This window comes from Pelodiscus sinensis, chromosome 2 (genome assembly GCF_052426305.1).
Source record: "Pelodiscus sinensis isolate ZL-2025 chromosome 2, ASM5242630v1, whole genome shotgun sequence".
Classification (NCBI taxonomy): Eukaryota; Metazoa; Chordata; order Testudines; family Trionychidae; genus Pelodiscus; species Pelodiscus sinensis.
In genome coordinates this window covers 67,334,295-67,359,642 of record NC_143053.1, presented here as the reverse complement: position 1 = coordinate 67,359,642, position 25,348 = coordinate 67,334,295, and the positions used below count along the sequence as shown (strand labels likewise).

Here is a 25,348-nt window from a genome sequence, read left to right as displayed (position 1 = left end):
ATTTTTATTACCTTGTATGCTACATGAGCACACAATCTAACACACACACACATATATGTATATAGAAAATATAAATCATTTATCTCTGTGATCGGATTTTATGTTTGTTTTTCAAAATTCCCAGGTTTATATTATATTTAACTATATTTACATAATATTTGTTTATTGTATATATTTAAGTTATGCGTATGGTATGTTCACCATACTTCCGAATATCCAAACATCTGTAAGGTGAAAACATTGTTATAAAAGGTCAACACAAGTGCAGAGCTATATTTTATCACGTTCAGGCTGTATATTATTAGAAACACATAAACTGAAAATCTACACATTACAAAAAGGAAAAATGATGTGAGGATACAACCTTTAATTTAAAGAGCCATTTATTGGACTCCAACTACTGAGGTGTTCATGTGAAAGATGTTTCCTCTTTTGGCTACGAAGCTGGGTATGTCTATGCTAGTTATGAAATTTAGGGAGAGGAGGTAAGAAGTTTGGCTAATCACCTACCAGCCAAACCCGACCTATTTTTTTTTTAAATAGTGGAGCTAATGTGAGGTTTGTACCATTTTATAGATCGTGTCTGCTCTTTTATTATACCACTTTCCCAGTATTTCTCTATCTTGACTATATTGCAAGATTCGGGGCAGGAACTGCTAAGAATTCAATGTTGTATAGTCCCTAACCAATAGGTACCTCTCGTGTTTTGCGCTAGTTCAAGACCTCAGTGGAAGTGGTTTACATCTGTTCAAAGGGGGGGGGGGGGTTGTCATACAATACAGCACGTCCCCTAAGAGCTATTTCCCTCGCATTCTGATCTAAAGCCTAGAAAAATCCGTCCCCGCCCGGCGCTGTCTCTCTTGTCACCTGGGCAGGTAAAGAGCAGCTGGAAGGGGCGGAGCTGGGGCTCTTCCATTCCCCGCTCGCAGTGGCCAGCCCCTGTCCCCGTCCCAGCCCAGAGCCCGCCCCCGCCCCCCATTGGCCGCGGCTCCGGGTAAATAGGGCCGCGCTCTGACAGCTGCCACAGTGAGCCGGGTGCCCCCCACCAGAGATCCTGCTTCAGCGTCAGCCCCGCGCCCAGACCACGGGACCCGGGAGCTTTCCCTGCTGCTGCCCCCGCGGAGCCAGGCGAGAGGCCGGGGGCTGCTCGGCGCAGACGGCCCCTTTTTGCCTTCCAGCTGGTGGCCGGGGAGGGGTCGGAGGCGGGTCAGGCTCAGCCCGGCTCCTCCCGGTGCCTCCGGCTGCCCGGAGATGAGCAGCCCCGATGCGGGCTACGCCAGCAGCGACGACCACACGCAGGCCAGGTGCTCGCTCCCCATCATGATGCCGGCCCTGGGCCCCTGCCAGTGGGCAGAGTCCCTGAGCCCCCTCGCAGACGCCAAGGTGAAGGGTGAGGCGGCCCCGGCGGGGGCCGCGAGTAGCCGGGCCAAAAGCGAGTCCCGCATCCGCCGGCCCATGAACGCCTTCATGGTGTGGGCCAAGGACGAGCGCAAGCGGCTGGCGCAGCAGAACCCGGACCTGCACAACGCGGAGCTCAGCAAGATGCTGGGTGAGTGGCCGCTAATGACCCGTGGCCGGGCTCTGAGCCGGGCCGGGGGCTTCTCCTGCCACGTGCCTCGGCCCAGCAGCGGGAAGCACAGGGGGGAGGGGGCAGAGCGGGTGTGGGAGCGCCCCCCCTTCCAGTAGAGCCCCGGCAGCGCAAAGGCAAGTCACCGAGCGCTGCTGCTGGTACCTGTGCCGAGGGCGCGGCGGCTGCGCGGCTCCGGCTGGAGCAGGAGGCTCAGAGGGCGCGGGACTAGTTACCAAAGCCACCTGCCCAGGGACTGGGTTAGCGATGGGACCTGGAGAATCTTCCCCGTTATTGGGATGGGGGCGGCGCTGGGGGGCGCGTGGCAATTGGAGGGATGCGGGCGGTCAGGCACTGGATGGAGGGTACCGAGATAATGGGCGGGGGGGGGGGGGGGGGAAGGACGGGAGCGGCGGGGCGCTGGGCATGGGCGCCCTGGGGCAATGCGGGAACCGGGCGCTGGGCGGGGGGTGTATGGAACAATGAGGGCGGGAGGATGGGCCAGGGAGGATGGGGCTGGGCGGGGGGCGTACGGAGACTGGTGGTTGGGTGGCCTCATAGGAAAAGGGAGGACGAGAGCTGCCGGTCGCTGGGCATGGGTGCCCTGGGGCAATGCGGGGACAGGGTGCTGGGCGGGTGGGGGCAATTCCAGGGTGGACGGGGGGCGCTGGGGCTTTGCGGGGACCGGGCAAAGCCCCCTGCCCAGGGACTGGGTTAGCGAGGGGACCTGGAGAATCTTCCCTGATATTGGGATGGGGGCGGCTCTGGGGGGCACGTGGCAATTAGAGGGATGGGGGCGGTCAGGCGCTGGATGGAGGGTACCGAGATAATGGGCGGAGGACGGGGGCTGCCGCGCGCAGGGAGGCCCCCGGGTTACGCGTGTCTCGCCCCGCAGGGAAGGCCTGGAAGGCGCTGTCTCTGGCGGAGAAGCGGCCGTTCGTGGAGGAGGCGGAGCGGCTGCGGGTGCAGCACATGCAGGACCATCCCAACTACAAGTACCGGCCGCGGCGGCGGAAGCAGGTGAAGCGCCTGAAGCGCGTGGAAAGCGGCTTCCTGGCGCACGGGCTGGCGGAGGCGCCGGGCGCCGGGCTGGCCAGCGAGGGCAGCGGCAGCAGGATGTGCGTGGAGAGCCTGGCCCTGCCCTACCCGGAGCAGGGCTACCCCGGCGTGCAGAGCGCGCTGCCCCCGGCGCTGGGCCACTACCGGGACTGCCAGCCCCTGGCGGCCGCCTTCGACGGCTACGCCCTGCCCACGCCGGACCCCTCCCCGCTGGAGGCGGCGGAGACCGAGGCGGCCTTTTTCACGCCGCCCCTGCAGGACGAGTGTCAGCAGCTGGCGCCCTTCGCCTACCCCGCCGCGCCCGCGCCCGACTACCCGGCGCACCCGGCCGAGAGCCCGGCCAGCGCTGCGCTCCGCCGGCACCTGCCCCGCGCCGAGCCTCTGGGGCAGCTCAGCTCGCTGCAGAGCCTGCTGGGCTGCCAGGGCCCCCTGCACGCCTACTACGGGCAGCTGTGCCCGCCCGCCGGCCCGGCCCGCGCCGCCCAGCTCCAGCCGCAGCCCTGCCAGCCCTCCCCGCCGCCCGAGGCGCAGCAGTGCCGGGAGCCCCTGGAGCACCTGTCGCAGGACGAGCTGCTGGGCGACGTGGATCGCACCGAGTTCGAGCAGTACCTGCACTTCGCCTGCAAGCCCGAGCTGGGGCTCCACTTCCAGGGCCACGAAGCCGGCCTGCCTGCGCCGGACGCCCACGGGCCCATCTCCTCCGTGGTGTCAGATGCAAGTACTGCTGTGTATTACTGCACTTACCCAGACGCCTGAGAGCGCGCCCGGCAGGCCCCAGCGCGCTGGCTCTGGGATGGAGCTGGCACCGGGGCGGGCTCCTTGGACACGGGGAGCCTTGTACAGACGCTGTGCGCTTTGCTCCTATTTATGCTATTTATTGGAATCTTGAGAACTGGCAGGGAACAGAGACCCGCTCAAGGTTTGAAAGACTGCCCCTCCTCCGATCCCCCAATCACAGTGATGCAATTCTCTAGTGTCACCCTGTGCTGAATATTAAAAATTGTTGACATTTCAGATAGCTGCACAGTTGGACTTTAACTTAATCAGCTCCTGGAAGAGTTCACCACGTCTTTTAATGTTATAACTGTTCAATTTTATACACATGGAATTTGGGTTTTGTACAGACTAATTTTGCACTTTTACAAATAAAGGGAAAATACTAAAACTTTTCATTTTTATATCCCCTTACACCTACCATTACTATTTTAATGTAAATTATGGTTACTGAATTGTTCCTTTTAGGAACTAACTACTTATTAGATAAATATTTTCTTTTGATTCGATTATCTCCATCATACTTGCATATTGGACGTAATGTCAAACGACTCTGTGTCTTAACTCAAGTAAATGGCATAAGGGAATGTTGAATATATCTCCCCACAAAATGTTTTCTCTTTAAAAATGCAGTATCTGAATTTACAGTAATTTGGTTTAGAGCCGCAGGGCTGACTGGACTGAAAGTTACTAGTGTCTGTCCATTTGTATGTTTGTATTGAAATTCAAACTATTTTGACATGAAAATAGTGAAATGCATGGCCAAGCATCTGGCGAATCCTAAGCGTTTGAATTCACTTTTGATATGATCGTTCATTAAAGTGCCGACCAACAAATGCAAACTACACCAGAAGGTTTAGACATAATGTAGTCTGCAACCGAATAACTGTGTTCAGTGTGTGTGGAAGAGGATTCGTTTGTGGGGAAAGATTGAGGGGAGTTAATGTATCCTTTAGGAGAAATCCCAAACTAGTTTAGTTACAATTTGTAACATGTATGTGGAACTCGGGGGCATCTAGAATTAAATTTTCCATAGCTGATTCCCAAATATGCAGGAAGTTGTTAGTTTGCAACCCAACATTCCATGATTAAGAAGTTAAAACAGGCGTTTAGACATTACTGTTCTTATCGATAAACTTTTCTCCTCCTGACCTTGCATATACCTCAATGCCACTTCAGCTAGAAATATTTTTAATGCAGTGATTCCAATGTTACTGTTAAAATACATATGTATAAATGTGGAATTACAAAGTTTAGTTTTCAACTAAGGGGAAATAGGGGGCGGGTCAAATGGTGACATTGGATTTAGAAACTCATACATGGTTTTAGGGCAGGCCTCTGCTTTAATTACTATTCATTCCCCTTGAAATCAAATGAACTGTAGTATTATCCTGTCGAAACATTGGTGGCAGACTTTGAGCCCTTGGAAATGGTGAGAGGGAAGGTCTAGCTATCCTAGGTTTAACCCGATTTATCTAGGCTGTGAAATTACATAGCGTTCTTTCCAAAATTCAATTTAATAATACTTCGGCTCTCATTGAGTAAAGAGAGCAAGATACTCAAGAACTGATCCATACATTTTCATCGGATCCTAATTCACTTATGTGGTGGTAGGTCTGAAATTCAACTTACTTAGCAATTTTTTAAGTGGAATACAATCGTCACTTTCCTTGTACAATGTTCCCTCCCAAGGTCCTAAATACTGGGGCTGGCTCACCTGTGGCTCTTTTTACTGTACAGTTACGTGTGACTATGATGGGTGCGACTATGATGGGTGCGGCGTACTGAAGACCATTCTGGGTCTCCTCACTCAGGTTAGCTGACAGGAGATCCCTTGTGTTTAGAATTCTGCTGATCTGTTTTAATATATCATACCGGGCATAGAGTTTGCATAATATTGGGGGAGGGGGAGACACCCTTTCAAACAAATTATTTCAGAACAGATTTTCAAATGTTACTGTGTGCCATTACTTGTCTCAATTTTTACACCTGAAAATTAATCACAATTTAGATCATTTACTCTTCTAAGTATTTTTTTGCCTGTGCAGCTGGATTTAAATGTTCTAATTGCCTATGTTTCTGCAAAATTTCTTAAGACCCTATCAGCATATTGGAGGGACACGGAAAATACCACTCTTAAAAGATGCATTAATTCACCTTTGTTTTTCCTAACAATCCAGTGGCAAGCTGTTTTATTCTAAAAATTAGATCTTTATCTCCCGATGATGGCGGTGTGAATAGGATCCTGACTTGACCAAAAAGGCATTTAAAAAAAAAAAAAAAAAAGCATGTCAAATAATTCCTATGCTGCCTTTTGGAAAAGGCGGGTTCAGACCTTTTCCCATTCCATCTTATGTGCAAAATCATAGATGTTTTATCCTTAGAAAGGACGCAAAAGAATGCTAGAGATCTTTGCTGATATTAAGGTGTGTGAGAGGCCCGTGCTATTTACTCCTATTTATGATGTGGCTATATTGTATGAACTGTGTTGACCATGCAATTTTAGCCAAATATCAATTGTTAGGTAAAAAAAATTAGCAGGAAGTCCATTTTGGACAGACTACCAATACAAGACCTGAACATGTTATTCGCAAGTAGCTAGGGAAGGTTAAAACACCAGTTGGGCTTAGCAGACTTCGATGGCAGTTGCAACCTGCCCAATCCAAGCAGATCTGGGAGAACCAAGGAGCAGAATTCGGTGCAAGTTATGATGCCTTGATTCCCCCAAGCTTCAGCATAAAGATGAATCTGTAATAGAGCCTTTTACCCTACACATTTTAGCTCATGGGGCAATCTCAATGAGAGAATCAGATATTCATGACTGATTTTTTTTAATCGCTTTTAAGAAAAATGTTCCTAACTGGTGATACCTACTGGAAAAGTACCGTGCTGGTATTTTTAATTTATCATGTCTTTAATAATGCAGGTCACAGCTAGGGATGGGAAATAGTTCCAATTAATTACTTTCACCCGCGTTTTCTGGCAGAAATTTATCCTGGTTCTTCCCTTGGGTCTGAATGAAGTCTGTTGGAAATAGGCGACTTTGTGTTCTTGGGAAATTGGAGCAACATCTCTAGTTTTTTTTTCTTGGTATAGGCTGAATTTTCCTTGCCTCTTCTCCCAAACAATTGCCATCCTCTTTTCACATAGCTCAAAAATGAGTGAACTTTAAAATTTGTCATGTAAATGAATTAGGTCCATGAACAAATGTGAGAGAAGTTTGTATAACAATTCTAGAGCAGGGAATAATTACAGGTGTTATTTGATACATTTATTCATTTTGGAGACGGGTGGCTTGGGAGAAGGAGTGATAACTGGGGTAGTAACTGTATTTATGAACACCTCTATTCACTAATCAAAATATTTGACAGCGGGTCTAGGAATATTTTTGGTATGTAGATACTTGTTCGATTAAAGTATTTAACATTTGACATTTGGGATGTGCTTTTTTAGTTTGACTTGATACGTGGTTAAGTTGATACAGTTCCTCTTCCCTACATGAGTAAGATTCAGGTTTCTGGCTCCCGAACTAATTTTTAGGAGTTCAAAATTAACTCTGAAACTAGCATGTTAATGAACTTCCCCTGCACTCTTGGCGGGTATTTTGATTTCCAGACAACGTTAAATTAGGCTGCTAAATCACAACCACTTTTGACAATGTTACACAATGTTCTCTAGGATATTTATGGAAAGACTAGGAAAAACCCCCAAGTGAATGTAGTTGTGATTGATAAGAATGTTCGTGGACAATTTGTTGAGAGATCCCGACATTTAACCACTGAAGCATTTATCTTGCTAAGGCGGAGGCTGTTTGTGCCAGATTTGTAACAGTGACTCAGAAAAGTCATGCCTTATTTCACGTTCTCTGGGTCCATCTTATGAGACACCAGATCTGTTGCTGACCGAGGAACAAGTTATATAAAGAATATATTAAAGGTAGAATTATATAACCACCTGGTCGTCCTTAACGTCTCCCTTTGCCTCCTAACCAAAACCGAAAGCTTCTCTACTGCCTTACCATGAGGATTAGAAGTAAGTCCTGGGCTGCGGGGAAGGATCTTGAGATTTGAAGTTTTTATATTTTCACTTGCCGGATACTGAAATCGGCTTAACCTAGTCTTGCAAATAACAGTCGCCCGCTAAACAACAACGTTAACAGGTCAGGTTTTAATAATCCATTTAGCTAAATGAAGTGTGAACTCTGTCTTTCAACTTCTAAGCCTAATGAAGACCATTTAAATCCCAAGATTCTTTAAGATTGGGCTTCCTATTTAAAAATCACACCCCAAGTAAGGACGCATCTATAGTACAAAACTACTTTGCTGAGGTTTCCAGTCACTGCAAGATAGTTTCCAGACACAGTAAAGCACATATAATGATGTGTAGTGGCCAGCATGTCTTGACCATTTTTATAGCTCATTTCTCTCGTAAGGCTGATGAAATCCCAGTTGCTGCACAAGATTTCAATAAATCGGTAAAATCGATTTAGGTTATATTCATTAAAGGAAAGTGTTTGGGTGTATAATCTAAGGTCACAAAGTGTGAATTTAAACTAAGAGTCGTATGGGATAGCCGCTTACGTCAACACTTTTATTCTAGCAGAAACTGTTGTTTTAAATAGGGAGTTATTTCAGAATAAGCTTTAGCAATAGCTGCCTGTGTGGTCTCTCTTATTCCAGAGTAAGAGTGTCTGATTCGCAGTTAGCTTAATTACTTTTTAAAGTAAACTAGAATAAGTGTGTCCACATACGGAGTTATTCGGAATAGCTATTCCACTTTAAATCCACAACCTACCTGAATCGGATAGATTTTTAAATGTCGGTCTTGTATATATGAATACGTTAATTTGGATTCAAGTAGGATGTGAATTTAAAGTGAAAGTTATTCCTGAATAACTCCATGCACAGACCAACTTGTTCCAGAAGAGCATCCAAACATCGATTTAATTAGAAATAGCTATTCTGTTTTAAATTCACAAGCCTCACTGACATTCTTACAGTTTGATTTATATTGCCTGGAAAAGGGTTTTATTAACTTCAAACAGTCATAGCAGAAAAAGAGTGTTCAGTTATACAGATACAAAGGTGTAGGCTGCATCCCTGTAAATAACACTGGATGCAGACAGCTCTGATGGAACATTTATAGCACCAACAGAAATCATCCTGGTGCTGAAAATGTCTGTTGGCGATAGAAATTCATCTGCACTAGGTGCCCCAGTGTTGCTAATATTGGTGTAGTTGTAGCACTGATGGGACATGTTTATTAACATTTCCTAGTGTTGAAGAGACCTTGAACGCAGACTTGATATTTTATATATGTAGGCTCAATATAAACGCCATGTTATGGAGAATAATTGGATCAGATTTGTCTTCACTTTAGGACTCTATAAATCAGCGAGCCGCACCCATTTTATAGAGGCTATAGATTAAAGGCCCTGATCCTTTAAACCAACAATCCTACATATTTTGCCGAATTAAGCTAATTTGATGTAAACACGTTTAAATGGGTCTGTGTGGGTCTAGAGCACGGGTTTTCACTTGTTTATCCAGGTAGATTTAAAATTTACTCCCATTTCGCCCAAACAACTTATTTTTTTTAACAAACAACGTCTATATTTTTAAACGCTTTCTGGCAGGCACAAGGCTCTCCTATGTATCTGCTCAGCACTTGAAAGCATTTGGGGCTATTGTAACATAAATAATTATTTCACTGGTGCCTAGAGCAGTGTTGGGCAACCTGTAGCCAGCGGGCCACACATGTCCCACTGGAGCTTCACCTGTAGCCCATGGATCCCCTGGTTGACCTTCTCCCCAAGAACCTATGGCGTATTGGGGTACCAAAACCTTGCGTGTCCTGTGCCTCTCCCTCCCTCACAGCTCTTTTGGAGAAGCTGAGAATCGCTTGATTTGCGCTTCTTTCCGCTCCACCCCCTCCCGGAGTTGGAACGGGAACCAGCTGTTCCTGGCATTCCAGCTCTGGGAGGGAGGGGGAGACCAGGGGGGAATAGAGCACGAATCAGGCGATTCGTGTGCTCTGAAAGTGCTAGTAGGGACGGGGAGGAGTAGGAAGTGAGGGCCTCGGGTGTCCGGGTGCGTGAGAGGCATGTGGGGGAGCGGAGGCAGACAGCGGGGCCGTGGGATTGCAGCTGGAGCCTCAGTGGGCTGCAAGCTGCTGTGGGCCAGTGAGGTGAAGGAAGCCCACTCATGAAGCCCACTCGCTATTTATGGTTGACTATCCCTGGTCTAGAGGCAGCAGCTGAGATTAACATCAGGCCTTAGAGAAGCAGGGGAAGAGTTAACGGGTAGGACTGAAGGACAGAGGGAGGAAAGGCAGAGAGATGAGCGATAGGAATGGAGAACAGAGGTGGGGCATGACAGGTGCAGGAAGAGCCGGGATTGGAGTAGGATAGAGGGGAAGGGCAGAGTTAGAGAATAGATGGGGATCAAAGGCGCTGGGGCAGAGAGCAGAAAGAACTGGAGCAAGGAATGGATGGGGATGGGTAGCATGGGAGGTTAGGGCCGGTAGAAGCTGGAACAAATTGTAGGAAGGGACGGTGTGTTGTATGTCTTACTCCCAACTCCTAACCTCTTCTTTGGGGGCAGGGATTATCTACTACCGTGTGTTTGTACAGTGCCTAGCACATTAGGGCCCCTTTCTTGGTTGGTTGTGAGATTCTAGCATAATAAATGTGATGAATCAGGACCCCCAGAGAAGGAGGCACCATACAGATACACATCAAGAAATAATCCCTGCTCTGAAGAGTTTATAGTTTAAATCAATACCAGTGACAAATGGTAGGAGGAAAAACTATCAACTAATGTAGTTACATTCTTGCACATTTTACAGGAGCTAGTAGCAGGGTGGGGCCCCAATTCTGTAAATAAGTACAAGCTTAGCTCTACCCACAGGAATAATAGGGTACGTCTACACAGCAGGATGTCGAAGGAAGAACATTATTCCTTTGTCTTCCCTTACTTCTCATAAAATGAGGGTTACAGGAGTTGGAATAAGAAGTCCTCCAGCTCGCCACTATTTCAAAATAAAGGTGTGTAGTGTAGAGGCACTTTTTGTTATTTCAAAATAATGTTAGTTATTAAAAAATAATGCTGTTGCATAGATGTACCCATAAAATACCTGCAAGATTGAGGAAAAGAATGAGCCGCCCTCCCCATTTCCCATTTGTAAAATGAAAATAATGTTACTTCCTTTTTCCTACCCATTTTCACTCTTGTCATTTTGGACTGAAAGCTGTAAAGGACAAGAACTGTAACCTACTATTTGTCCAGTATGTAGCATGGTGAACTGTGCAGTTGGGGCTTCCCCTCAGTGAGACTACTTGGGTGCTTAATGCTAAATCACCTAAGTGTTTGGGACTAAGTGACTTACCAAGGTCATACAGGGTGTATGTGGCAGAACCAGGAACTGAACCAAGAGCACTTAATCTTGTTCTAGTGCCTTAACTATTCATGCCATTTTCAGTATTTCCATTTAAAATTAGTGACTTTCTGTTAGTATAGATATTGTCCAAGCTACTCTTTCATCATAGGTTCTCAAGAAGACAAAGGCTGGCAGTCAGAATAAAGTTCAAGAAATGTGTACAAAGCAAAATATTCAGCTGTGCACAGAAAATCCTCAGCTGTATGTACAATTGAATTATTGTCCTGATTTCCCTAATACTTGTTCTTCATAAGAAGGAAGTTCAGAGAGTCAGAGAGTCATGTATCTACAATAAATTAATAATACATTCCTTGCTCATGTAGAGAGCTCTTCCATCTGAAGATCCCATAGTTCTTTAAAAATTCAATTTAAAAAATAATTTACTACTTCTGAATTTGGTATAGAACAACCATTTTTATTTGCATTTGTATTTTTAGATGTAGCATATGGCATATCTACCCTTCCCCCAGTAAGTTCCTTTGTGCCTCTTTATTCTCGGCATTTTGTGCTCCAATATTACTAATGCAAAGGGAGAGTGGTTGTGGTGATCCAGAGTAGAAGCTGCATCTGCACTGATTTCATCATGTGGAGTCCGTGAGAGCATCAAATCCTAGGAAGTAGTTAACAGCAGCGCCCAGGGCACATTGAAGGAATGACAAGTTTTGGCCTGTATTCACCAAAACGTGTTTAATTAATGCACTGGCCTGTAAACTATGACTTTACTCCATAGTTTCTGTTTCCTAAGTGTATGTAAATTCCAGGGGACTGCACTGTCAGCCTCTTAGGTATTCTGTGTTTCTGCAGTGCAAATGTATCAAGGAGAGCACTCCGATGCACAACTGGGAAGCAGATTCTATTTACAATTTAAAACGCAACAATGTTTCTAGTCCTTGTGAAGAAAGTTTGTAATAAAGGCAGACCTATATTGCTAGGGATGCAATAATTCATTCTATACCAGCTGAAAGTCAACTCCATTGTTAGGAAAGGAGAAAAACGGAGAGTCAAGCGGATCATACCCTCCTCCGTAGGAAAATCTACATCTGCTTTTAGATGGCAAACCCATAACCAGCTCCACGCAGCATGCTGCATGCTGAGCATCTCACTGTCAAAACCTCCAGCTTCCCCAAGATCGTTTCAAATGCAATTGTGTTTTCCCTGAAAAAATCTACCCCATGCTGACTTTTGAAAATGTAGCGGCAGGATAAAATAAAAAGGGATTAACTATCAGCATCAATATCATGGCATAATCAGAGTGCTTGTACTATTCATTTCTATATTCATGTACTATACCGGTCCTGTTAAATTAATGCAAAACCACGAGATAGAAAATGTAGGGACGATGGCTTGGGCTGTAAAATAGCAATATTTTTCTTGTGCACTTCAAGCCTTTGAAGTTTTCTGTACATAAAAGTGTACGATGCCCCAACATGTAAGAAGGGGGCAAATTCCTGATTTGTGTCATTTAGAGTAATGTTAATGTAAAGACTATAGATGTGGGGAGAATAAAACGCTGTTCAGATCTAGTTGTGCCACCTGAACGCCAAAGTTCTGGACACTCCAGCCAATAATAACACTGAATATGTTTTCCATTATCCAGTGATTTCCTCTGGCAACCTCGCCAGCTATTTGATGGAGAGAAGACGACAAAAAGTTGCACATTTGATCGCGGGGTAATGGGGGTGAAGGTGGAAAGTGTTGCACTTAATACCCAGATGGATTTAATTAACCTAAAGCATGAGTCATTAATTCACTCACTCATTCAATATCAATTTATTTGCCGATAGCTGTCCAGACTTCCTTATCTAAATAAGACTCTCTCTGACAAGCTAATGATTAATGTCACTTGATGTTTTTGGATAGTATTCATACATTTAATTATAACACATTTAAACAACAAATACTAAACTGTGGGGAAGACTGCAGTTTGGATTGTTCGTCCTATTATAATTAAAGTGCGCATTTAAAAATATATCAAACAGTATATGTATGTTCGTTTACGCCGATCGGATTTTTATATTTAAGATATCCTTTCCCACACTATATGTAAATTGTTTCTAAAACGTCTGTTTTACATATGCTGCATATACTATGGTCTAGAAAAGCGCAGAAAGAGGAAGCAATATGATTCTGCGTAGATTCTCCGAAAAATAGTTATGGAGATGCTGAGTACAACAGGAATAAACCCATAATGAAAATATGTAATGTATAGCCAAGTGAAAGGTAATTGTTAGATCACCCGATATAACTTATTTAAGAAAGAAAGTGGCATAATTCTAATGTTAATTACTCACATTTCGATATAAAACATGACCAGGGGACACGTTTCAAGTAAAATAAATTGAGTTAGGGTATTGCTTATTTTTTAATACGAGTACAACCAAGTCGAAGCTGTTGATTTGTCAAGTTACAACACAGAAGAAAGTCCATGTATGAGATGATCTTCAGGACCAAAATAAAATAAAATTAAAATAAAATAAAATAAAATAAAATATTTCCCGTTATTCATCCTATTACAGCCACCTTCAGTGCCTCCATAGTTAAGACTGCAGGTAAGTATCTGTTTATAATTTGCTCATATGGACGATATTTGGGGGGAAATCCCCCTCGCTCTGAATCCCAGAAAAATCCGTCCCCGCCCGGCGCTGTCTCTCTTGTCACCTGGGCAGGTAAAGAGCAGCTGGAAGGGGCGGAGCTGAGGCTCTTCCATTCCCCGCTCGCAGCGGCCAGCCCCTGTCCCCGTCCCAGCCCAGGGCCCGCCCCCGCCCCCCATTGGCCGCGGCTCCGGGTAAATAGGGCCGCGCTCTGACAGCTGCCACAGTGAGCCGGGTGCCCCCCACCAGAGATCCTGCTTCAGCGTCAGCCCCGCGCCCAGACCACGGGACCCGGGAGCTTTCCCTGCTGCTGCCCCCGCGGAGCCAGGCGAGAGGCCGGGGGCTGCCCGGCGCAGACGGCCCCTTTTTGCCTTCCAGCTGGTGGCCGGGGAGGGGTCGGAGGCGGGTCAGGCTCAGCCCCGCTCCTCCCGGTGCCTCCGACTGCCCGGAGATGAGCAGCCCCGATGCGGGCTACGCCAGCAGCGACGACCACACGCAGGCCAGGTGCTCGCTCCCCATCATGATGCCGGCCCTGGGCCCCTGCCAGTGGGCAGAGTCCCTGAGCCCCCTCGCAGACGCCAAGGTGAAGGGTGAGGCGGCCCCGGCGGGGGCCGCGAGTAGCCGGGCCAAAAGCGAGTCCCGCATCCGCCGGCCCATGAACGCCTTCATGGTGTGGGCCAAGGACGAGCGCAAGCGGCTGGCGCAGCAGAACCCGGACCTGCACAACGCGGAGCTCAGCAAGATGCTGGGTGAGTGGCCGCTAATGACCCGTGGCCGGGCTCTGAGCCGGGCCAGGGGCTTCTCCTGCCACGTGCCTCGGCCCAGCAGCGGGAAGCACAGGGGGGAGGGGGCAGAGCGGGTGCGGGAGCGCCCCCCCCTTCCAGTAGAGCCCCGGCAGCGCAAAGGCAAGTCACCGAGCGCTGCTGCTGGTACCTGTGCCGAGGGCGCGGCGGCTGCGCGGCTCCGGCTGGAGCAGGAGGCTCAGAGGGCGCGGGACTAGTTACCAAAGCCCCCTGCCCAGGGACTGGATTAGCGATGGGACCTGGAGAATCTTCCCCGTTATTGGGATGGGGGCGGCGCTGGGGGGCGCGTGGCAATTGGAGGGATGGGGGCGGTCAGGCGCAGGACATGGGTGCCCTGGGGCAATGCGGGGACAGAGCGCTGGGCGGGTGGGGGCAATTCCAGGGTGGACGGGGGGCGGCGGGGCGCTGGACAGGGGAGCGCTGGGGCTTTGCGGGGACCGGGCGGGGGGCGCACGAGGCAATGGGCGGAGGACGGGGGCTGCCGCGCGCAGGGAGGCCCCCGGGTTACGCGTGTCTCGCCCCGCAGGGAAGGCCTGGAAGGCGCTGTCTCTGGCGGAGAAGCGGCCGTTCGTGGAGGAGGCGGAGCGGCTGCGGGTGCAGCACATGCAGGACCATCCCAACTACAAGTACCGGCCGCGGCGGCGGAAGCAGGTGAAGCGCCTGAAGCGCGTGGAAAGCGGCTTCCTGGCGCACGGGCTGGCGGAGGCGCCGGGCGCCGGGCTGGCCAGCGAGGGCAGCGGCAGCAGGATGTGCGTGGAGAGCCTGGCCCTGCCCTACCCGGAGCAGGGCTACCCCGGCGTGCAGAGCGCGCTGCCCCCGGCGCTGGGCCACTACCGGGACTGCCAGCCCCTGGCGGCCGCCTTCGACGGCTACGCCCTGCCCACGCCGGACCCCTCCCCGCTGGAGGCGGCGGAGACCGAGGCGGCCTTTTTCACGCCGCCCCTGCAGGACGAGTGTCAGCAGCTGGCGCCCTTCGCCTACCCCGCCGCGCCCGCGCCCGACTACCCGGCGCACCCGGCCGAGAGCCCGGCCAGCGCTGCGCTCCGCCGGCACCTGCCCCGTGCCGAGCCTCTGGGGCAGCTCAGCTCGCTGCAGAGCCTGCTGGGCTGCCAGGGCCCCCTGCACGCCTACTACGGGCAGCTGTGCCCGCCCGCCGGCCCGGCCCGCGCCGCCCAGCTCCAGCCGCAGCCCTGCCAGCCCTCCCCGCCGCCCGAGGCGCAGCAGTGCCGGGAGCCCCTGGAGCACCTGTCGCAGGACGAGCTGCTGGGCGACGTGGATCGCACCGAGTTCGAGCAGTACCTGCACTTCGCCTGCAAGCCCGAGCTGGGGCTCCACTTCCAGGGCCACGAAGCCGGCCTGCCTGCGCCGGACGCCCACGGGCCCATCTCCTCCGTGGTGTCAGATGCAAGTACTGCTGTGTATTACTGCACTTACCCAGACGCCTGAGAGCGCCCGGCAGGCCCCAGCGCGCTGGCTCTGGGATGGAGCTGGCACCGGGGCGGGCTCCTTGGACACGGGGAGCCTTGTACAGACGCTGTGCGCTTTGCTCCTATTTATGCTATTTATTGGAATCTTCCCTGGAGCTTCCAACAACCAACTTTGGGTCGAAATGTTCTTGTCTGTTTTTGTTAAAACATAGTTGTTATAAGAGGGTCTTGTATGGCTGGCTGACCTCCGACTTGTTCATATGTTGTATATCAATGTCTTACTGTCAGTTTTGCCAGAGTAATGATAAAATGGTCTCTCCGGCCCACAATGTTTTTACTAGCTAAACTTTTTAAAATAATGCCTCCTTAAAAGGCTGACTTATTTTGTACCTTTAGAAATAAATCACTGAGATTGCATATGCATTTGTTGTCTGTACTGGTAGAGTTATTTCTTAGATCATGCCAACTTCAATCCTGCTCTAAGCAGAGAAATCATGTAGGAAAAAATGTAATCACTTTGCATGTAAGCTATTCCTACCATCATTCTGGTAGGCAAAGAAATCCCTGAAATGAAATAAGGCTGCTACTTGGCAAGTTCCCTCTTAGTGCTGAAAGGGCCAGACCAATTACTCTACCTTGTTTACCAATTCTTGGGATACAGAACTATTTTGGCTTCTGTAAACAGCACATTTTACCATTTTAGAAGAGCAAATAAATATCCTATGGCCAAATATTTTCTTTTTGTTGTACTTGGGTACCCTCTGACTTAGCCTTAAGGTTCAGACTGAACTATGTCTACACTGCAAGGTTTTTGCACAAATTTGCTCATAAACCTGTGGAGCGTCCACACCTCAAATGTGCTTTTGTGCAAATCAACAGTTAACCAGCAGAAGAGAGGGCTTTTGCTGGTGTAGGTAAACCTTCTTTTATGAGGCATAACTCCCTTTTGCGCTACAGCTATTGCACAAAAAGGCAAGTGTGGACCCCCCAGAGAGATTTCTTGTGCAAGAAACCCCTATGGGAAAAAGCACAGATGCTCTGATGGCCATTCATAGATTGGCCATCAGAGCTTTCTTATGCAAGAGTGTACATGCAATGGATGTGCTTTGAGGTGTGGACGTGCTCTTGCGCAAGAAGTTTTTGCACAAAAACTCTTGTGCAAAAGGCTTCTTGCGCAAGAAGCATGTAGTGTAAATGTAGCCCCAGCCTGGTTTAGGCTAGTCTATTTTTATAGACTTCAGACAGTTGCCCAGGACCTCAGAAGCCACTGCTGCTGAAGGAAAAATAACGAACAAGATTTCTAGGTAAAGTTCTTGTTCACTTGTAGAAGTGAATCCCAGTTTAGCAAATAACTTTAAATGCGAGTTTCTCCTTGGCTTCAGATCTAATGTTTCTGTTTAAGTGCATCTCTGCCAGAAGGAAAAAAAATAGGTGCATCAAAACCAACTATATCAAACATAAAGCCAAATTACATTTCTAGAAAGAACTTTGGAATTTTATTGGAGTGTCTGATGAAATATTTCATCAAACAAACAAAAATCAATTTAAATAAGTTCCTACATATACTGACTGAGTCTTTAAGGAACAAATAATGTTACCTGCTGTTGAGCAAGAATCTCATTCTGGATAACTGATAATTAAGGCTACATCTACACTGCAGGGCTTTTGCGCAAGAAACCTTTTGCGGAAGAGTTCTTGTGCAAAAACTTGTGCAAGAGCGCGTCCATACCTCAAAGCGCATCTCTTTTGTGCAAAAGAGCATCCACACTGCATGGATTTTCTTGCACAAGAAAGAACTGTGCTTTTTTGGATAGGCTCTTTTTGCACAAGAAGCCCCTGCAGAGCATTCACACATGTCTTTTTGTGCAAGAGCTGTAGCGCAAAAAGGAGTTATGCCTCATAGGCGGAGGTTTACCTACACCACAAAAAGCCCTCTGTTCTGTTGATTGACTGTAGATTTTCCTGTGCAAAAACACACTTTAGGTGTGGATGCTCCACAGGTTTTTGCACAAAAACAGAGCAAAAACCTTGTAGTGTAGAAGTAGCCTAATTGTAATTTGAAGCCTAGCATGTAAATCAGCTTTTTACCAAATGACTGGAGGATAGCTAATATGATACCAGTTTTTAAAGGGCTCAAGGTGTTCCTGGCAATTACAGGTCAGTACGCTTAACTTTAGTACCTGGTAAACTGCTTGAAACTATAGTAAAGAACAGAATTGTCAGTTACATAGATGAACATAATTTGCTGGGAAAGAATCAACACGGTGTTTGCAAAGGGAAATCATGCCTCGCCACCCTAGTTCTTTGAGGGGGTCAGCAAGCATGGGACAAGGAGGATCCAGTGGATGTAGTGTACTTAGATTTTCAGAAAGTCTTTGACAAGGTCCCTCACCAAAGGCTCTTAAGTAAAGTAAACTGTCATGGGATAAGAGGGAAGGTCCTCTCATGGATTGGCACCTGCCTAAAAGAAAGGAAATAAATAAACGGACAATTTTCAGAATGGAAAGAAGTAAATAGTATTGCCCCTGAGGGGGTCTGTATTGGGACCAGTCCTATTCAATATATTTATAAATGATCGGGAAAAAGGGGTAAATAGTGAGGTGGTGAAATGAGCAGATATTACAAAACTATTCTGGATAGTCCTAGGCAGAAGGAAGAGCTTCAAAAGATCTCACAAAACTGCGTGGCTGGCAACATAATGGCAAATGAAATTCAATATTGTTATATGCAAAATAATGCACATAATCCCAACTATAAAATGATGGAGTCTAAATGAGCTGTTACTACTGAAGAAAGAGAGCTTGAAGTCATTGTAGATAGTTCTCTGAAAACATTCACTCAGTGTGCAGTGGTAGTCACAAGAGTAAACAGAATGTTGGGAATCATTAAAGAGGGTTAGATAAAAAGAAGGAAAATATAATATCACCTCTACATAAATCCGTAGTGTGCCCATATCTTGCATACTACTTGCCAATGTGGTCGCCTCATCTCAAAAAAGGTATGCTAGTAAAGAGCAACAAAATGATTAGCCTTATCGAATGGCTGACATGATTGATGAGAGATTAATATGATTAGGACTTTTCATTCTGGAAAAGAGATGACTCCGGGGCAGGAGGGGAACAGGCTAGAGGTCTATAAAATTATAACTGCTGTGGAGAAAGTAAATAAGGTAATATTTATTTGTTCTCATAAAATAAGAACTAGGGGTCACTAAAGTTAGTTAGTATGCAGAAGGTTTAAAAAACCAAAAAATTCTTTTTTAACACAACACATCATCAACCTGTGGAACTCTTTGCCAGAGGATGTTGTGAAGGCCATGTCTATAACAGGGTTAAAAAAATAATTAGATAAATTCATGGAGGATAGGTCCATCAATGGCTATTAGCCAGGATGGAGAGTATCCCTAGCCTCTGTTTGCCAGAAGTTGCAAATGGTTGATGGGATGAATCACTTAGGCTTCATCTACAGTGCCGGTTTTGTCGGCAGTGAGTGTGCAAATGAGGCATGGATTAGCATATTGCCACACCTCGTTTTCATAATTTATGCAAAGTGTTTTTGCAGGGGAAAAAAAGTAGTGTGGACATCTTCTTTTTGCACAAAAACCCCTTTTCCTGCTAGATCCTTATGCCCCAAAAAAGGAGGTTTACCAATCCAGTGGGAAAAGGGATTTTTGTGCAAAAAGAAAATGTCCACACTGCTTGTTTTTGCATAAAAACCCTTAGGCAAAAACGGATTGGCAGAAAATATGCAAATGAGTCCCTCATTAGCATATTTTTTGCCAAGAAAACTCGTAGTGTAAACATAGCCTTAATGATTACTTGTTCTGTTCATTTCTGCTGGAGCACCTGGTATTGGTCACTGTCAGAAGACAGGATACTGGGCTAAATGGACTTTTGGTCTGACCCAGTATTGCCGTTCTTATGTTCCTTGCAATTCAGCAGAGTAAATTCCATCCAGGCAGCCGCTGCTACTTATTGCCAACAAAGATAACTACAATTTGAGCCATGTTAGTAGCTCAACTTCAGACCCTTGGGAATAAACTCATGTACACTATCAGATTAATTTCAAATAAATATTCTACTAGTAATAGATATGGCTGGTAAATTTTTATTTAACAATTAAGCAAGAGAATATAATTTTATGTAGTATCTTTTGAGATCAAGGGCAAATTCTGATTTTATCTAGGATAGCATAAAGCCTGACTTAACTTACTGACTTTAATGGAGCTGTCTAGTTCATAGACTTCCATGGATTTATTCAAGATCTACGTGGTCAGTTAAAATCATAATCAGGATTAAATTAGTCCATTTAATGGAACAACAGTGAAGATGAACACAGCACCTATTCTGCAATACATAATGGCAAGCTAAAATACAGCAAGGCAAGAATGGTAGCAAGAATAGTAAATTGCAGAGACTAAGTGACCTAGATAAATACTTTCATGAATCCTTTTAAGGCAAACATAGTATACTATGCTAGTTTCTTTTATACGGTGTTGATGGTGAAAAAATGTAAAATAGAAAATCCAGGACCATCAGCTATCTTGCAATAATACAAATGTTTTCTTATGTTAGATTTTTTTCTCCAGAAGTGTTGCAGATATCAAAAAATGTAACATTTTACTGATGCTTTAGTAAACAGTATCGGAGGTGCAGTATATAAAAGATATATATTACATAAAAATACTAAACATTAAGGCTGTGAACTTAAGAACTCAAAAAGTATGAAGTGCTAGATTTATGGTTGCAAAAGCAATCTTACTTCTTTCAGATCCTTTGTGTTTTACCCACATGATCACATGCTCTTCTTTCCCATAGGATCCCTGCTTCACTCAGTGCATACATTGCATGGTGCTCATTAAGGGTACATCTACACTGCACGGTTATTTCAGGATACTGGAGGTATCCTGAAATAGCTATCCTGCATCTACACAAGCTGCCCACTATTTCAAAATATTTTTCTAAATAACAGGCATGCTATTTTGCCCAGTAAACCTCGTTGCACGAGAGATAAGGGATGGCTCGAAATAGCATGCTATTATGCAATTTGGCACTGTGTAGACGCACCAAATTTCAAAATAAGCTATTTTGAAATCGATTCAAAATAAGATACGCAATTTACGTAGCGCAAATTGTGTATCTTATTTCAAGTTTAGGGTGCTGTTTAGATGCACCCTAGATGAGCAGCTATTCAACGTTGTTTTTTATCCTCATCATTTAGTGTTTGGTCCCAGGCATTTTTTTATGCATGCCAGCCAAACTTTGGAGTGAATACAAAATTATTAATGTCCTCCTGGGCTTTTCTATTTTTCTTCTATTATAGTATTTTAGTTCTTTGCATACAGTGAATTATCTTTGCAACACTCAAGAGGTGTCAGGTTGGGTAACCCTCTTGAGATGCCTGGGGCCTGATTTTTTCAGAGTACTTAGCATTTTATATGTTGAGAGCAGAACTCCCATTGTCTTCAATTGCATCTGAGTACCTAGCAGTTCTGAAAGCCAGAGTACTCAAAAATGAGGAATACACAGAGGCTACCCTTGTAAATTTTTGTTTATATGACTTGCCTATCATCACATAGGAGGCTAGCATAAGGCTTTCCTTTCTCTTGCTGCAGTTCACTTCCTCATATACCATACTTCCAGCTTCTACCACACATGAGATAGGAATCCTACAGATAAAAGTTTCATCATTATACAACCCTGATTCATTCCCAGAGCATGGTTTAGCCTCTTACGGAATAAGGGAATAATTGCTGAATGCTTCATTGAGGTAATGAGTAACTGCTCCCAGTAACAGTAACTTCTATGTAGATCAGACACCGTATGTGTGGATTAAGACACTTTCCACAAGATTTCATAGGTATTTGTTAAATACCTATTTGTTAAATAGCAAAGCAAGACTGAGTTGCTGAAATAATTGATTCAGTTCCAAGTCCTGCAGTGAAGTGTATTCTAGTGACTACAGAACCGTCTTTGCCATTCCCCCATCCTCTTTGTTCTTTTCCGCTCCCCTCCCCCCTCAGCTCTCTCTGTTGGCATCCTGCTCTTTGCCTTGCTCCCCCCATCCATAGCTGTTTGCCCTCATGCACAGTCCTTAGCTCCTGCCTCCTTCTTCTCTCATGTCCCTGCTCAGCTGCTGCTTCTATCCCCTGCCTTGTTCATGTTCTGCTTCTATTCTTCCACCTCTGTCTCTTCCTTCCCTTACCCCTCATCTGTCTTTTCCCCATGGGCTTTTCCTCCCTCCCTGCAAGCTCTTATCCTTACTGGTTCTTCCTGATGCATCTCTTCCCTTCCCGTATATATTTTCCCTGCAATCAAATCCGACTGACACCTCCTCACTGCCAGTGTGCCAATGGGGAGACCACTGAGAGCAGAGGAGAGAGTCACTCTGACTTCATTCCAGTTCTCAGTGCCACAGTGGCTCCCAGGGTAGGAGGAGCCGTTGCAGGGAAAATACAGCTCAGCCCTTGCATCACTGGCATAGGCACATGGTGATTTTGAACAGAAGCAGCAAAGAAGTTTAACAAATCTCTACTGAGTACAAAAAACAGGACTATGTAGCACTTTAAAGACTAACAAGATGGTTTATTAGATGATGAGTTTTCGTGGGCCAAACCCACTTCCTCAGATCAAATAGTGGAAGAAAATTGTCACAACCATATATACCAAAGGATACAATTAAAAAAATGAACACATATGAGTACATGCACATTGATTTTTTGTTTTGTCCCCTTCCCTTCCCTTGCCCCAGGCTTATAACAGCCAAATGTTGATGAAGTTTTATGGATATAGCAAAAGGCACATCTCTGACACCGACCAACCCCCCTGCTAAATTTAAAGTCCCTGCTCCAAAGACTGTAGTAGAATAAAATGATTGTAAGAATTGATTTTAACATGGCAAAAACACTGTTTTTCTCCCTGATTTAATTCTTTGAAAAGGCTCGACCATTTTAGCTGAAGCTATCCAAAAGCTATACCCATGAAAGCCCATGATACCATCTACATGTTTTGTTATTCTATAAAGTGCCACCAGACTATTTGTTGTTTTTTTAAGTTTATCCTGTACAGACTAACTCGGCTACCCCTCTGAAACTTCAGCCTGAGGCAGACACCTGGCCTGGAAAATTTCAGCCCAAATTGTTTAAGTAAGTCTTCAGAGTAAGTAGTAGTGACTGAAAATAGGATCTTACATAATGGAGAGTGGCAGACAAACTGTAAATATTGGTGTTGCTATCCACACTGTCTATAGTACTAGTTCAATATAATGACTTTGGCCTTGTCTCCACACAAATGAATATTAGTTTAACTAAAATCTATTTAAATCTAACTGAATTAAAACTGAGCAAGTCTCTATGTAGGTGATTTTAAACCATTTAAAAAATATCTTATATTAATTCCCCTAAAGTCAATTTCTTGGGATTAATCTGCTAAAAAAAGTACATTGATTTAATTAAATTGTTTTCTAAATCAATTGGCTGAAATGAGTGTAGTCATTGTGTGTGGACACTTATGAACAGGTTTGCGTAAAATTAATTTAGTTTATTCAAAATTTTAAACTTTTGCAAATTAATAGGAAGGTTCCGATAAAGACGTTGGACCCGTGTAATTTAACTGATTGGTAATCCTTTAGTTGAGGCAGTGTGTCTTCTGTGTGTAGGCCATTTATCAAATTAAGCTAAATTAGGACCACGGATGTTGCTGGATCAGACAGACCCTGTGCCTGGGAGTGCGAATCCCATCCCTGCGGAGCCCAGGTCAGGCAGGGGAGAAGCAGGCCCACGCGGCTGGGGAACTCTGTCCCTAGGGAGCCCCGGCTGGGTGGGGCAGCAGTGGAACCAGTGAATCCCATCCCTGGTGGGGATCCCTGGTTGGAAGGGGGAGAAGCAGGGTCATGGAGGCTGGGCAGCTCAGTCCTGGGAAGCCCCAGCAGGACTGAGCCCAAGACTAAGCCCTGCCGGCTGGAGCCCAGTGGCAGTGGGGCTGGAGCAGAGCCAACTGCAAGGAGGGGGAGGGTCCTGGGAGGCCAGTGGCAAGGGACCTCCCCATAACGAGCAAATTCCCTCCTTTGGGATGGGTCAAGTCCCATGGGTGCTGGACAGGGGAGGACCGACCTGTAGATTTGAATGATTTTAGCATACTTATTATTGGAACACGTGAAAAGTGTGATTTTTTCCCCAGATACTATACTGCTAATCTTCAGGGCAAAGGTACTTGAAGGGAAAGTGTCAGCATTGTTTTAGGGCAGTGATACTCAGACTGAGGCTTTGGAGCAGCAAGAGGCTCTTTAATGTGGCTCCTTTGGCCAACTGTAGTAGATAAAATAATTGTACTTGATCAGTCATTTTGCCTTGAGAATTCACGCTACTGTGGCTCATTTGGAGAATGTTGATTACTAATCTGGCTTCTGAACCACTGACGTCTGAGTATCACTGTCTTAGGACTTACCTATACTGCAAGCTAAACTGGTGCTGCTGTGGTCGATGCAGTGGCATCGATCTGGTAGATCTGGTGAAGATGTGATGAGTTGATGGGATAGTACTCTCCAGTTGATTTTAGTACTTCACCTCCTAAGAGGAGGAAGGTAAATTGTCAGGAGAGCACCTCCCACCTATGTTGTGTGGTGTAGACTCCTCTTTAGGTCAATCTAAACTACATCACTCACAGGAGTGATTTTTTTCAGAATACTAAGTGATGTAACTTACATTGACTTAACTGGCAGTGTAGACCAGGCCTTAGATTTCAAACACTCCTTTCAATATAAAATCATACATTTGTTATCACAGCTGTATTATAATACATAGCATTTGTAATATTATTTTGAATGACAAAGGAAATGTCAAAGTAATTTAAAACATAATTGTATCAGAAATTAGGTCCTTACAGCTTTAAAAACACAAACAAGCCAACTGATAGTTTTAAGACGTAGGAGTGTAGCATCTTCTGTAACACTTTAACAAGCAACAATTCAAAGAAAGTCAAATAAATTTCCATGCCTTTGCTTATCAGGGTCAAAACTTGTTTCATAGAGTCCTCCTGGCAGTTATCAAGGGAATATAGTTATTGTTCATGTAAAGGGTGGCAGCTTTATTTACCCATTGAGAATATATTTAGGAACCAGCAATCTTGGTCTCTTTCCAAGGCATTGTGGAATTATTTTACAGTGTCTGATTTACTTTAAAGCTTCTTGTTATGGCAGCTTAAAAACAAAATTTATCCTGCACACATCCTGTTTGAAACAAAATTTTCTCTTCTGTTAAACAAAGATAAAGAATATTAGAATATGTTTTTGCAGCTAAGAGTTGCATCTTGATTAACTTAAAAGGTAAACCAATATTTGTGGATTAATTAACTGATCATTTGGCATGCTGCAATTTCTGATTTTAATTGCATCAGTTATTTCTCACTTGCAAACTGGGCCTTAGGTTTAGTTGTATTGTGCCATCATTGTTTTGTTTTACCGTTTGAATATTTTCCCCAAGAATATTGGGGACTTTGCAAACAAGTGCGAATTAGATAAAATTTCCATAACTATGTGTGTTGTGTGTGTACTCAGAGAAAGTTCTTCTGTCAGGGGGTGAAATCCTGCTTACTTTGCTTCTGTGAAACCAACAGAAATAATCAAGAACTTTGAATAAGGCAAATGTTTATTCATCTCTAATATTTATGAACAGGCTATATAATACTGTACTTA

General features: G+C 45.6%; 2 protein-coding genes across 2 annotated transcripts; both read left to right on the top strand.

The window, feature by feature from the left end:
* The first annotated feature begins 997 nt into the window (after positions 1–997).
* LOC102463769 (SRY-box transcription factor 17) lies at positions 998–5,144 on the top strand. Its single transcript, XM_075920702.2, has 2 exons — positions 998–1,549; positions 2,463–5,144. The coding sequence occupies exons 1-2, from the start codon at positions 1,252–1,254 to the stop codon at positions 3,380–3,382; spliced, it is 1,218 nt and encodes a 405-aa protein (XP_075776817.1). The 5' UTR covers positions 998–1,251; the 3' UTR covers positions 3,383–5,144.
* Positions 5,145–13,641: 8,497 nt separating this feature from the next.
* On the top strand, positions 13,642–16,075 carry SOX17 (SRY-box transcription factor 17). Its single transcript, XM_075920701.2, has 2 exons — positions 13,642–14,177; positions 14,758–16,075. The coding sequence occupies exons 1-2, from the start codon at positions 13,880–13,882 to the stop codon at positions 15,675–15,677; spliced, it is 1,218 nt and encodes a 405-aa protein (XP_075776816.1). The 5' UTR covers positions 13,642–13,879; the 3' UTR covers positions 15,678–16,075.
* The last annotated feature ends 9,273 nt before the right edge of the window (positions 16,076–25,348 follow it).